This window comes from Nyctibius grandis, chromosome 7 (assembly GCF_013368605.1).
Source record: "Nyctibius grandis isolate bNycGra1 chromosome 7, bNycGra1.pri, whole genome shotgun sequence".
NCBI lineage: Eukaryota > Metazoa > Chordata > Aves > Nyctibiiformes > Nyctibiidae > Nyctibius > Nyctibius grandis.
This window is the reverse complement of record NC_090664.1, coordinates 54249145-54263823: the sequence shown is the minus strand read 5'-3', so window position 1 is coordinate 54263823 and position 14679 is coordinate 54249145. Positions and strand designations below refer to the sequence as shown.

At 50.2% G+C, this 14679-nt stretch overlaps 1 protein-coding gene across 1 annotated transcript; it reads left to right on the top strand.

Annotated features, from left to right (window-relative positions):
• Positions 1–38: 38 nt before the first annotated feature.
• Positions 39–11807, top strand: MYD88 (MYD88 innate immune signal transduction adaptor). The gene is made up of 5 exons (XM_068405627.1): positions 39–396; positions 5862–5993; positions 8283–8463; positions 9511–9602; positions 11551–11807. The coding sequence occupies exons 1-5, from the start codon at positions 39–41 to the stop codon at positions 11703–11705; spliced, it is 918 nt and encodes a 305-aa protein (XP_068261728.1). The 3' UTR covers positions 11706–11807.
• Positions 11808–14679: the final 2872 nt, after the last annotated feature.

The window sequence follows — 14679 nt, the reverse complement described above, 5'->3', positions numbered from 1 at the left end:
GGGCCGCGGGCGGGGGAAGTTGCGAGAGCGGCGCGGCCATGGACACGGCGCTGGCGGGCCCCGGCCCCGGCCCCGGCCCCGGCCCCGGCCCCGGCCCGGCGCCGCCCGACCTCCACGCCGTGCCCATGGTGGCGCTGAACTACGGCGTGCGGCGCCGCCTCGGCCTCTACCTCAACCCGCGGGCGGCGGCGGCCGCCGACTGGACGGCGCTGGCGGAGGAGCTGGGCTGCGAGTACCTGGAGATCCGGCGGCTGGAGGCGCTGCCCGACCCCACCGCCGCCCTCCTGGAGGACTGGCAGGGCCGCTGCCCCGGCGGCGCCACCGTCGGCCGCCTCCTCGACCTCCTCCGCCGCCTGGGCCGCCACGACGTCCTGCTCGACCTGGCCGACAGCGTGGGTGAGGCGCCGCGGCACCCCCCACCCCTCCCGGGCCGCCCCTTCCCTCAGGGCGGCCCCGACCCGCCTTCCCCCGGCGCGGGGAGCCCTCCGCGCCCCGCGTGAGGGTGGCGAGGGCACGGGGAGGCCGGCGCGGTGCCCCTCGGCCCCCGGGGTCTGCCGCAGCCCGGGGTGCCGGCAGGCCGCGCCCGTCCGGGAGTGGGGCCCAGCCCGCCCGCCCCGCAGGGGCCGCCCTGGGCCGGGCTGGAGGGGCCGTGGGCTCGGCTCCGGGCTCGGCTCTCCTTTGGGGACGCTGCGGGTGGCTTGTGCCGCCCTCTGCGACAGCAGGGCCCGGCTGAGCTCGGTGCTCCTTGATGCCTGGGAGGGAGGGGATGCTGCTTGTGTTGGCCTTTGCTGCTCTGCCCGGGGAGATGATATTAAGAAAAAATCCCACACAAGCAGAAAAGCCCTTCCCAGACTGTGGAGTGGCCTCCTCGGTGTTTTCGTAGGAGCCTCGCGTAGCTTGCAGGAGAGAAGGGAGAAGCACACTGTATTTCTGCTAACTATAAGCCTTGCAAAGTAATCTGGAGCCCTGTCTTATCGCAAACCCTCAATAATAAGGTGTCAAAGGATGCTTTGGGGCAGGAGACAGCTTGCACGGACACAGGACAGTGTGAAAATTATGATATGTGGGTCTAGTGTCATAGGAAGATATTTGCAGGAGAGATGAGGGGTGTGTGGAACTGGATAATGGAAGGGAAAAATAATTAACTGGATAATGGAGGGGAAAGAATTTCCCTGCAAACTGAAAAAAACTGAGAGAGGTCAGTGAGAAGTATGAAGGTCCTAGTGCTGTTTTGATGACTTATTCTTTATAGACTCTTCGTATTCTTCACGATGACAGAAATTCGAAGGGCAGCCAGCTGTAAGAACTGCCATCGGAAGGGGAAGTTCATTGCTGAAGGATGTCCAAAGCCAGAGACTCCACTGGAGTCCCGTGTTGTATAATATAGTTTAGTGGGTTAGTGATGAAGAAATAATAAATCTGATTTCCTGTTATGGAGGTAAACGAAGATGTAGAAATTCATCTATGTAGACAGCCTGAGCAAGAAGCGATGGAGGACTTTGCCATCCTCCTGTGGTTCTTCCTACTCAAGAACACACTCTGAAGACTCGGTGTTGGGGAAGACAAAATCAGTGTGCTTTGTGATCCACCCATCAGGGGTTCATAACAAACAGCAGAAGATTCCAGCTGTGTGAGAGAGCTGGGGCTTCACAAAAACGTTGGGCATCACCTAGGCTGCTTCTGGCCCTGAATTCAGGAGCTGGCCCATGGGAAGGGAATGTGGTGGACAGTCTTTGTCAGAGCCAGAGCAGACAACAGCACAATGAGTGGGAGGAACCTGAGCCTCAGGAAAGTCATGAGTTTAGCCCGGCGGTGGGTCACACTGATAAGAGGAGGCAGATAAATTCTTGGAAGAAAAACCCACAGAGGGCTGTTCAACACAGACATACTGCCTCTGGCTCAGGAAATTCCTTAACTGCAAAAAGATAGATTATAAAAACAGATTGTAGATTATACCTAAAAGATTATTTCAGGAAAATATCGCTGTACACCTATTTTATTGTTATGTTCTCCACTAGACATCTGGTTTTGCCCACTGCTGGAGGCAGGATGAGAGGGTAGATGGACCCTCAGGCTGACCCAGCGTGGTCGTTCCTCTCTTTTGTTATTTCGGGCTGAGGATTGCAGCCGTGACCTGTCGCTGGCACTCGAGCTCTTGCAGAGGTCGGAGATATTTACACTTGTAAGAGGAAAGGAAGTGGATGGTTGTGTGCGCTCTTACGCACGGTATTTCCTGATGCCGAGGGCATCTTTGTGTGCGCCGTTAGGACTCCTGCAGCAGGGCTCAGCTCAGAACCAGAAACAGCAGTATCGAGGTTTCTGCCGTCTGTGCTCTCGTTATAGGAGGCGCGGAGCCGGGGCGCGATTCGGCTGCCCACACGGAGGCATCTCAAGTCATTTGAGAGGCGTCAGGGTATCTATCCCACACAGCCTCTACCTCCTCATGGGCCCAGGTCATTCGTAGGTCCAGTGTCATCTCTGCTAGCCCGTAACAGATGTCTTGGACACTCTGGGATCTCTCTGGTGACACCTGATGCCCTTGTGTGGGTAAATGAGCCAAGCTCCTTTGGGACACAGCATCACCTGTGCAGCTCCAGAGGACGTGGTTGGTTTGTGGTTTCTGCTGCAGAACCAGTGCCCTGTCTTCTCATCACATGCTCCATTCCTGGCTGTGCTTAGGGTGCTAAAAATTGGTGTCTCCTGTGGCCTTGAGTAGTTCCACTTCTGGCCACTCTGCACAGTGGGGCTGTACTTAGCAACTGCCCTGTTACACTGTCTGGAGTACGGACACTTGCAGGAGGCAGGTTTTCCATCCCAGCAGATCTGCCTTCACTGTGATCTTTCTCGACAGCTTATTTCGGTGTACGATCACAGTTAGGGATGTGAAGCTCTTTGCTTCGGTACGTTTGTGCTACCCTTTCCTGCTGAAACTCAAGGACTTTTATTTCTTCCTGACCCATTACAGAAGTGCTCCTTTCTTGCTTGACGGTTACTGAGTCTGTTTTTTCTCTCTCTTCTCATCGTGCTAATCATTTTGCACATTAGGTTTCATGTTTTTATTCTTTCTTTCCAATACCTCAGGCTTTTATTTGACCGTTAGAGGAATGTAAAGCCTGCGCTGTGTGTGTTAGATGCTGGGAAAACTTAACGTGGAGGAGTTTCTTGCTACTTCTTTGTGTTGGTTTGCATCCTTTTTCTTTGTGGGCCTTCAAAGTGATCTCTGACCCTCGTTCGCTCTTGTTAACTTGTGTAGTCAGGCCCTGTTTCCACCTGGGGACTAATCCATGATAAATTACTGAATGTCTTTCATCCTTTCAGGTTCACTGGACCTACTGGCAGTTCCAGCATGATAGGGCCCCTAGTTTGCACTTGTAGTTAAAACCATGAGGCTCCGGTGTTCTGTTTGAAAGCTTTGCCCAGCTCTCAGGTTTATCCTGTCGGGCTAGGTGGGATCTGGGATTACAGCATGGTGCCATCAAAACTGCATGTAGGCTTGACTGGGTGAACCAGGAGAAGACTTGCTTTAATCATAGAATCACAGGATGGTTTGGGTTGGAAGGGACCTTAAAAATCATCTAGTTCCAACGCCCCTGCCATGGGCAGGGACACCTTCCAGTAGACCAGGTTGCTCAAAGCCCCATCCAACCTGGCCTTGAACACTGCCAGGGAGGGGGCAGCCACAGCTTCTCTGGGCAACCTGTGCCAGTGTCTCACCACCCTCACAGGAAAGAATTTCTTCCTAATATCTAATCTCAATCTCCCCTCTTTCAGTTTAAAACTGTTCCCCCTCGTCCCATCACTACTTGCCCTTGTAAAAAGCCCCTCTCCCACTTTCCTGTAGGCCCTTCAGGTACTGGAAGGTTGCTAGAAGGTCTCCCTGGAGCCTTCTCTTCTCCAGGCTGAACAGCCCCAACTCTCTCAGCCTGTCTCCATAGCAGAGGTGCTCCAGCCCTCTGATCATCTTCGTGGCCTCCTCTGGACTTGCTCCAACAGCTCCATGTCCTTCTTACGTTGGAGGCCCCAGAGCTGGACTCAGCACTGCAGGGGGGGTCTCACAAGAGCGGAGCAGAGGGGCAGAATCCCCTCCCTCGACCTGCTGGCCACGCTGCTGGGGATGCAGCCGAGGACACGGTTGGCCGTGAGTGTTGTGTGTCAGCCGTGAGTGGTGCGGTGATGAGCTCTGGGCACCAATCTGGAAAAACGCAGGTTGGGCGAGCATAGATGCCACTTTTGCAGGAGGGAGAAGCAAGGAGAGAAGACGTGGAGCAGACACTCGAACATTTCTGTGTTGAGCACTACTATTAGGATGCCTTTAAGTAATTGCCTGTTCTTGCCTATTCAGCAATATTTTGGATTGTGAAGCCGCCTACCTAGGAGACCATGGCACATGGGAAGGGGTGCCTGTGTGCCAGTCCTTCCCATGGAACTTCTCAACCTGTTGGCCAATTCGAAGCAGTTTTGGTCGTGATTTCAAAGACGCTGACTTACGTGACGCGGTTTGTGCACCCCTCACGGCAGCAGGCAGCTGGCAGAGAGGTGGGACCCGAGTTTGTGCTTTAGAGAGGCAAGATCTGAAATCTGAACCTTCTGCCTGGTAAAGAACACGGCAGATTCTTCTGTCCGCTGCAGGACTGGGGAGGCAGCAGGAGGGGAGAGGCAGGGTGGGAATGCCTCAGCCTCAGGAAGAGCTTTGAGCGGACCTGACACTTTATTAGATCAGGAATAATCCAGTCACGGGATGCGAAACTATGAGACAGAAGCAGAGGGTGGGGGTTCAGGAGCGGGGCTGCCTGCAGCCCTGCACGGTACCGCGGCGGGCTGTGTTGCCGCAGTGCCTACCAGGCTCCCACCCGTGTCCTGCACTTCCAGGAGATGCTTTACTCTGCTACTGCTGTTGTGCCAGCGAGCTCTGTAGCCGTGCCAGCCTGACCCTCGTAGTGATCAGTACTTCTCTGATTGATACTTGTTGGGGTCAGATCTTACATAAAGGAGAAGGCTCTAGGGAGTTTCCTCTTTTTGTTAATTCCAGGTTTCAAATCTCCTTTTACTTTCAAGTTCTTCTGTAACTGCAGAGTGGCAGAGGCTGCAGGGTTTCTTGTCACTTCTCCAAAGACTTTACATTTAGATTTACCATTCATTTTCAAACAAAATCTGTTTATAATAGATCTGTGTCCGTCACTGTCCTGTTTGGGAATTTCACAGCAGTGAACGTGCCAGGCCTGCTTGCCTTTCAGTTATCCCCGAGGGGAGATAAACACCCACCCTGCCCGAGATAAAGAGGGTCTCCACTAGCTGTTGCACAAAATAAAGCATGTTTCAGGGGCTCCTTAGAATTCTACGTGCTCCTCCTGTACGTGGTGAGTGTGTGTACTCGTCACCTGTAGTTCTGGCTGACAAAGGCCGCTGGTGTGAATCAGCTACTGTGTGTCTACATTTATTAGTGAAAGATAATATGAAGAAATAATGGAGAATCCCGCCCTCAATTATTTTATGATTTTAAATACTCTAAAATGCATAACAATGAGAGCAGACAGTAGAGTTGGGACCTGTTATGTACATGCTGCATGCTGTTAAAAGTGCACTGGGATATACTAGAACTAAGAGGAGATTGGTTTAAAATGAATAAAAGTACTTTCAACAGTGAGAGTGAACTTCAGGAATTAATTGCTAGAGGAGGTGGTGGAGGCAGCACCGAGAGGTTCAAAAAGGGGTTAGAGAAATTCAAGGTACCAAAAAAAAACAGACAGGGGGTTTCCCTCTGAGATCCGTGACCCATGAACTAGCTACCCCTCTTCTGAAGAGCTCCAGCAGTGTAAAGGTGCCATCACAGGAGCCTCTCACGCCGGTTGTGGTTTTTGCAGAGGAGGACTGCAAGAAGTACTTGCAAAGGAAGCAGGAGCAGGCTGACCAGCCGCTTCAAGTGCCGGCGGTGGACAGCAGCGTGCCGAAGACGTCAGAGCTGATGGGCATCACCACCCGGGACGATCCGTACGGTAAGTGCCCGTGGTTGTATTGCTGCCTGATACCTCGTGTTGGAGTTGCCTTCAGCTGTAGCAGATCCCCACGAGAAGGGCAGAAAAGTGCTGAAAAGCAGTAACATTTGCTGCCATTAGTCCCCGTGACTTTTCATAGCCCAGGTCAGAATCCTTTAGCTGGCAGTCTGCAGGCATTTTCATTTTCCTGCTCCCCAGGGCAGAGAGGAAAAGCTACCCTGGGGAACGCCGTACCCAGAAACGGGCTGGCCTAGAGCCCGCTGGGTGCACGTGGGAGGAGACTTCCCAGAAACGTGTCCCTTAGCACAGCCTGGCACAGAGCGGCACGGGTTGGAGTCAAGGCGGGAGGATGTCAGAGCTGATCGCCTTGGCTACGCTGCCCTGTCTGCAGCAGATTTAACCACCTTGAATAAAAAGGAAGCAGGGTTTGAAGTACGGCTGGGTGTGAAGTGAGGGGAGAGAGGAAACACCGTTCCCTGTCTGTGTGCTTGCTGGTGTGTGCAGCTCTGCACGTGCAGCCACGTGCGCGCTGGGCTGCGTGTGCAGCTGGGGGCTGAGGAAGTGGACGTCCGGTAAAGTTCTGTGACAGATGGAGCAGCAGCCGAGGCTGAGTGGAGATGTGGCAGCTCACCTCTTCAGATGCTCTCCGGGCTAGTCCGGCTTTGGGTGGCCACTTTCGCTGTACACGGGGACATCGTTAACCCTCCCCAAATGTCCATAGACCAATGTGCTGGTGTTTGTGCATGGCAGCTTTGCCTGCTGTGACCCCCAAGCTAGCGCTGTGCCCCTAAAGCAGTATCACAGAATCACAGAATCACAGAATCAACCAGGTTGGAAGAGACCTCTGGGATCATCGAGTCCAACCATTGCCCTGACACCACCCTGTCAACTAGACCATGGCACTAAGTGCCATGTCCAGACTTTTCTTAAACACATCCAGAGATGGTGACTCCACCACCTCCCTGGGCAGCCCCTTCCAATGGCTAATGACCCTTTCTGAGAAGAAATGCTTCCTAATGTCCAACCTGAACCTCCCCTGTCGAAGCTTGAGGCTATGTCCTCTTGTCCTATCGCTAGTTGCCCGGGAGATGAGGCCGACTCCCACTTCACTACAACCTCCCTTCAGGTAGTTGTAGACTGCAATAAGGTCACCTCTGAGCCTCCTCTTCTCCAGGCTAAACAACCCCAGCTCCCTCAGCCATTCCTCGTAGGTCAGACCCTCCAGACCCTTCACCAGCTTGGTGGCCCTCCTCTGGGCTCGCTCCAACACCTCAACATCTTTCTTGAAGTGCGGGGCCCAGAGTTTGATTGACCTGGCAGCCAGTTACCCTTCTGCTTGACTGGATGCTTGGGCTGGCTCTGCCTGCCGGGTTGATACTTTCCTCAGCAGCTTTTAGAGCCTGACCTATTTTTTCACGGTGGTAGGCTTTAACTGGCATAAAAACTTGGAAATATGTGTAGTGAGATTGATACAGAAAAAAATAACACAGTGGGAAACTCTCCAGCAGTATTAAGGCACTTAATGATGAAAAATGTTGCCCTTAAAGTATAGCGCTTTAATATGTGGATAAGCGCTAAATAAACGAGAGCTGCCAGCCATTAACATCTGTGGAAAACAGGGCCATTTACTTAGGATGTGACTTCAGGTCCCCAAGTTTGACATCTTAGCCATAAAAATCTCAGTTTCCAAATCTCAAGGCCTACCTCGTAGCTCAGTGGACAGCGGCTGTCAGGACACTGCTGGATGAAGGGCCTGCAGGAAGGTTTTGGTTAGGAAGTTTGAATATCTGTGACCTGAACTAGAGAACTAGGACCCAGAGCCACAAGGGTATTTCAGATGTGTAACTTCCAGTGAAATCCACGAGCATCAGGGCTCTGAGTTGCACCTTCTGAGGTACTCTGCTCCCTCCAGCTCTTCCCAGACTCTGTCTCTCCCCTCCTTCTCTGTGGCTGGATGTTATTGCCTCTGCAGATTTTGCGTGTCTGCATCTCAGCTACTCTGCCCTAAACACTGCCAGTAAATGTGGGTTTATGGGAATAGCCTGGACAGTGAAACACAGCGGTCAAGGCACAGGCTGTGTTACCTCCTGCCAGCCCTGTTATGGACAGGAGCCTGGGCTGAAGGGTAGCTGCTCCGCTGAAACATTAAATTGCCTTAGCAAGTTTGGCCAGAGCTTGTCTGTCAAAGCTCCTGATTCTGAGTCAGTCTGTGGGAGCTAGTGGAAGTTCACTGCAGGAGTTAACTTCATTTACAGTAGGAGATGACAGCTAAATTTTTAATGGTTTCAGGGAACGGAACAGAGATGTTTGATGCCTTCATCTGCTACTGTCAGAAAGACCTTCAGTTTGTCCAGGAGATGATCAGGGAGCTGGAACAAACAGAGTTCAAACTGAAGCTCTGTGTGTTTGATCGGGATGTCTTGCCAGGAACGTGTGTGTGGTCCATCAGCGGAGAACTTATAGAAAGGAGGTAAGTGAACCGTGGGTGTTTGGGACAGCTGGGTGTAATGGAGCATTACATTTGTTTTACCATCATGTCTGCAGCGCGGTGCCAGCGAAGCTGTAAAAACCCACAAGGAAATCTTTGTGGGGTTTGTTTGATGCTCTTGGCTCCAGAAGGAAGACTCGAGCATTCCCAAACATGTTCACAAAGAAGGTGCCACTATAGTGATGCTGCTTAAGCCTTTTCTCTTGGCTGGAATATCCTGCAGTAGCATCTTTGGAGGTGCTCTGGAAATGACTACAGCTCCAGGATGAGTTAGCTCAGCCCACAGTGTGGAGTTTGAGGGGACAGTGCTGGTGTTGGCTCTGGCACTGACTTCAAGGATCCTTCAGACCTTTGTGGGACTTGGGCGTGGTGGGAGCTGTGGGATATAAAAGCAGCTCCCCAGGTAGGGAGTGAAAAATCCCAAGGCAGATGTTTGGGTGTTAAACATCAGCCTTTCAGAGTGGGTAGCTTGGTGTTAACAGAGACCCTCGTAAAGCCTCACAGTCCTGGCTGTGGTACAGCGTAGCCTTCCTTAAAGAGCCTAATGTGTAATTTGCAAACAGGCACCTCAAACGAATGTAAGCAACAAATTGGGAAAATAAAGCTCAGATTTATGAAATGGGGTAAATTCACAGTCATGCAAGTACAATAAAGCTCTGTCCAGTTCATTCTAATATTAAAAAGTACCGGTTATGCTCAGCCAATAAAGACAGCATGTAAGCAGGTAATTAAGATGGCATCGTTTGTAATACATAGACAGAGGATCAAATAAAGATTGCACAGACAATCTGGACTTCGCTGTTTCTTTGGTTTTAGTGTGTGAGTGTGTATCTGTGATCAGGTTTTTGTGTGACATAGCTAGCTGGCTGTCAGTAGTCCTTGCTCTGGAGTTAATTCCTGCTGGAACGCAGCTGGCGGGGTCAAGTCTCCACCCGAGCAGTTCCGAGGAATACATGCTTCTACCACTGAGGAGCAGCAGCATCTCTGTTGATGTTTTATTTTTTTCTCCCCTGCCTTCTTTATCTTCAGGTGTCGGAGGATGGTGGTCGTCATTTCAGATGATTACCTGGAAAGTGATGAATGTGATTTTCAGACCAAATTTGCTCTTAGTCTTTCCCCAGGTAAGCTCTCACAAATATCCCATTTCAAATTGCATATCAACATCATGTTTATTACAGTACCATCTCCAGCTCAGTGCTGTACCGCTGGGCAATGCACATATGCAGAATGAGGGGTAGTCTCAGGTGTGTTTAAACAAATGAGAGAAATACGAGCGAGGGAGGAGAAAATAACTCATAGTTTCACAGCTGGTCACTCGGTCTCAGACCTGCGTTCTCACCACTGACCTACATTTCACGTGTGTGAAAGTCCACCCAGGCACAGGGTTTGCCCTTCGCTAAGCAAACAGAGATTGATCGCTCTTAGAAGCAGCCGTTAAAACTAACAGCGGCTTTATAATTCTGTTGTGCAGGCAAGGGGCCTGGCCTTGGTTCCTTGCCCTGCCGTTGACCTTCTGCATGGCTGCGAGCGAGAAGCTTAGCTGTCTGCTTCAGTGCTCCAGCTGTCAAGTGGGCTAACGCTGCTGGCTTCAGAGACGTAGCTGCATGTCGGGCTTGTCAAGTGCTCCAGGATCCATAGAGGAAATATGCTACTAAAGAGAAAACTATTATAATAAATTCAGGGTGTGAGTAAATGCTGAAAGTAGGGTAGCGGGTAATGAATGTGCAGCTTTTTGCAGAGATTCTTGCAGTATCATGGACAGGCAAAGTATAGAATGATGTTCAACTTGGATCGAAAAACTCTTCCGTTTTTTGTTCTGAATTGAAAAGCCATCAATTTATTCCTGTCAGGTCTGTTCAGATTGCTTCTCTCTAACCACGAGTTATCCTACACTTGTGTATGTTGCTGGGGAGTTAGTGCAGCACAGCCTAACAGTATAGAGGATATGTAATATCTGTAGGAGTGTCTGCATGTAAAATCTCTTTTCTAGATTAGGTATTGGACATGGTTTTATACATGATGTGCCAGAGATTAAACTGGAAGCCAGTGGCATAGCTAGGAATTAGCTCCATCTTCCTTGACACAATAGTTTCATTTGATGGCTGTTAATCCATTGAACATCCCCAGCATGTTGCATCAGCCCCTAATCATGAAGATTTGTAGCAAAGTCCTGTTAGTTCTTCACCATTTTTTTTGTTGGCATCATGCCTTTGATTAGAACAACAGGAAAAGAAACACCCATCTGTAATGACCTGAGCTCTGCCAGTAAAACCATGCATGTAAGTACAGGCTGACGGAAGTCACAGAGGTACTTGTTTGCGTGGGGTAACTAACGCACAGAAGGGTTTGGTGGCAAGTTCTGGGAGCTCCACGGGTTACTGAAGCATCTGCTGCAGTTACGAAATCTTGTTTTCTTGCCTCATCCAGGTCTCAGCGTCATCACTTGGGCTGGGCAGCACAGTTTAGCTGGTAGCAGGTGCCCCTACGGAGAATTATAAGGGGAGAGAGTCCTCCTTCAAAGAGCTGCTCCTTCAAGCAGTAGCAATCACAGGGAGAGTTGTGCATGCCTCAAAAAAAGCAGTTAATGTTAGCAGAGTGATTACGTGCAGCCCCTTGTTGGGTAACGTCTGCAGCCTGTCTGAGTAAATCAAGGTAGGAGGAAAAAGAACTGGAGATAACCCAGCAAAGCAGCTTAGTGTCTCAGCTTTCTCTTCGTACACACCTGGAAGGAGCCAGGACTGTATACTCCTGTTTGCATTCCACCAGAACCTGTGCTCTGTTGTTTTATATCTGCAGTTCCTTACGCCTTTATCATTCCTAGTTGGGATCAAGCTGCCTACACATGCTAGAGGGGGCCCTGCTACGTATTTGAGTGAAATGTTCTTAGCAGAGGGCTTGGGATTCAGAAACCTGCTCTCCGGGGTGAGAACTAGTTGCGTTATAATGAGGTGACACAAAATCAGGAGCAAACCTGGATCTGGTGATGTGTGTGCTGCTGAGGGGAGAAAATAGATCCAGGATCTGACTGTGGCTCTGTGTAATCCTCTGCCTGTGTGACCTGTCTTTCAGGTGCTCGTCTCAAACGGCTGATTCCAGTCAAGTGCAAAACCATGAAGAACGAGTTTCCAAGTATCTTACGGTTCATTACAATTTGTGATTACACCAACCCTTGCACCAAAAAATGGTTCTGGACGAGACTGGCAAAATCCCTCATGCTGCCATGATGCAAAGTCCTGAGAGCTGGGTGCTCTGTTGTGATCTATCCTGGATGTGCCTTCGGACTGTGGTGTCGTTCACGCAGGGTCTTCTACCACTTCAGAACCTGGATCCTTGCAATCCACGTTTGGAGCTTGCGACCGGGAGCAAAAAATTTTCTCTAGCACTTTTTTATAACTCAGAAGGGGAAATACAGCAACTGTGTGGGTGTTCCTGTTCAAGTCAGTGAGCAACAGCATCCAGCATTTTGTGTAGTAAGCACTTTCACTGAAAATACAGAAAATACACATTTAAAGAGTCAGTGTCTAATACAAGAAGGGTCTGTTGTAAGCATTTAGTAAGGCCTCAGAGCCGCAAGCTGCAGGCTCCCTTAAACAAATATTTCCTATCATTTTAAAAGCTGTTTAACGGCCACAGTAACGTCTAGGGTTGGTGGGTTTTTTTAAATTCCAGTTGAATCCCATGGCTGCCTGGTGATCTGCAGGAGCTGAGGTTTCAGACTCTTGTTTCCTGCTTTGTGAATGGCCAGTGCCATGAGAAGGACCGATTTTGGCAGCCTTGTTGGGGGGACCCAGCCTGCCCTGCCAGGGCTGATGTCCCCTGCCCTGTGCTGCAGCCCCGCTGCTGGGCTGCTGAGCGCGTGTGGGCTCTCCCTGGCCCCCGCTTGTTCTGAGGGTCGACAGTCTCCTTTGGGCTTTGTTTTGAGAAAAGCAGAAGTGTATTTTAATTGTTAAAGCACTGCAAAGAAATGAACGGTTCTATTCTCAGCAATATCTGCAAAATTAGAGCAATTATCTTTGTAATTGTAACTAATGCACAATTACTGAGCTTGGTTTATTTTCAGTGGATGTTTTCCTGCTTAAGTTATAGCACAATATTCCTGTCCTGTGTTCATTTACAGGGTGAATCCCTTGTCAGTAGCATTTCCTGAGGGAGTCCCTCAGATTTGCCTTCAGTCGTTAATTTTGGCTTGTTGAAAGCAAGAAGTCTCAGGAAAGACACACTCTTGTACCGTGTCAGTCATGTGTGTCTGTGTTCGGGTCACATTTGATTAAGTTATACCAGCATTTGGTAGTCACAGATCTTATTAAATGTTTACAATGGAGCCTTCCTTTAGTAGAAATTCAGTCTTAAAATAGGTATTTTCAGTGAAAGCCCTTACTGCACAAAGCACGGGATGCTCTTGCTGATTGAGTTGCCCAGGAACAGAGCTGTGCACCTAAGTGGGTCCAGATCTTAAACTGTTTCACCTTTAAGAGCCTTCTAGAACACAACAGCTTTTGGATGCCTCAAAGCTACAGGGATAAATATTGAATAAAGAGTGTATTAAATTGTCAACTGGGCTGTTTAAAACGTAAAGGCCAATGTTACATTAATAGGAAAGAGCATATTTTAATTAACCACTGTGATCATTAATGTATTTCTGTGACTGAGGCTGGGACCAACATTGATACTGCTCTGCTTGTTAGACTTAGCCTTGAATGCTGCAGAGTGACTGGTGGATCTCATCAGTTCTCAGTGCTCAGGGGTGGGGGGCAAGACTTCTGCCCCCAGCAGCGTTTTAAAGCGACCCACTGGTGTATTAAACTGATTTTCAGTAAATATTTCCTTTCTAAATTGGAAAGAGAAGGATCTTGCTTATGTAGCTGCACTTGCTTGAACTCCGCCTCTTCATTCGTTACTTTGGCCACTGACTCATGTTGATTTTACAGCTTTTTTATTTTACTGGTTTACATTTTTAAGGTTGCATCTGGATGTGATTTCTTTTGTTGTTAAGGATTTGGTTTAAAGCATTACCAGGGCTGGGGTGCAGACAGAAATGTGTGCTCCTGCCTTTTCCTCCCCCAGTCAATGAATGGTCCCTTACTGGGGGTGCTGCAAAGTCCTGTCCACGCCTCGCTGCTGGTTCCTCCTGGCCCTTGACCTGACCACGCTGAAGCTTGTTTCACGCGCCTCAGGGGCCATTTGTGCACAGACCCACGCGCTGGGTGTTTTTCAGTCCCTCCTGCAAATAGAACTGCTGCCATCGTGCCAAGGGGACCTTTGAGCCTTTCTGTCTTGCTGGAACAAGTGAGAAGTCCGTGGGCATGGGAGGAGAAAAGTTAAGCTGCTGATGGGTTTCTAAATAGTTTGTCTTCATGTCCTATTGCCCTCAGGCCTCTCCTGCAGCAGCAGAGACAGCTGCTTGCCTCCGGGTTTCTGCATAATTGTTAAATGTTAATTAGAGAAGAGTTTGTGGAGGCTGCTTGATCCCCAGGCACTCCCGGGGCTCGGTGAATTCTCCTACTCGGGAGTGTCTATAACCATTAATTATGGGTCATTACTCGCAGGACCAAACCAGATTCCTCTTGTTTCAGAGCCGAAAGGACTGGAAGCACAGGCGCAGGCGGCCGTGCCGCAGACACTAGAGGGAGGCAATGGGCCGTCCTGCGCCCTGCGAGGGATCCTGCGCGCTGGGTGGGATGGAGGAGAGGAGATGGCAGGGATGGACCAGCTGCGCCATGGCCCGCTGTCACGGACAGGGGGTTTTGTCCTGTGGGTTTTCTTCCTCTGCCCCTTGCACCTTCTTCTGAGGAGGCTATACCAAAAATAGTGAGGATTTTGGCAGATTGAACCTCGTGTGGTGTCTTCTGCACGAGTCCTGATGGGTTGTTTGGGACTCAGGATGTTGTAAATGAGTTAAAAATGATAGCAGCAAAAATAATAACGTTTGTAGCAGATGATGTGGTATCACCGAACAGGGAAAGTGCTGCTTCTGCAAGGGAAAGTGAAAACAAGAGCTCAATTTCTAAACCTTCTGACTTCCAGTAGGTAAATCCAATATTCCAATCAGTTGTGAACGATGTCGGTGCTTCGGCAGGATCTCGTCCCCACCCCGCTCTGCGCCCTGGCCCCTCGCTCTGCCTGGCTCTGGTGCCGGGCAGGTGTTGCTGTTGTCCGACTGCTGCTTTATTGCAAGCGGTTACAGTTGTCTTGTGGGCT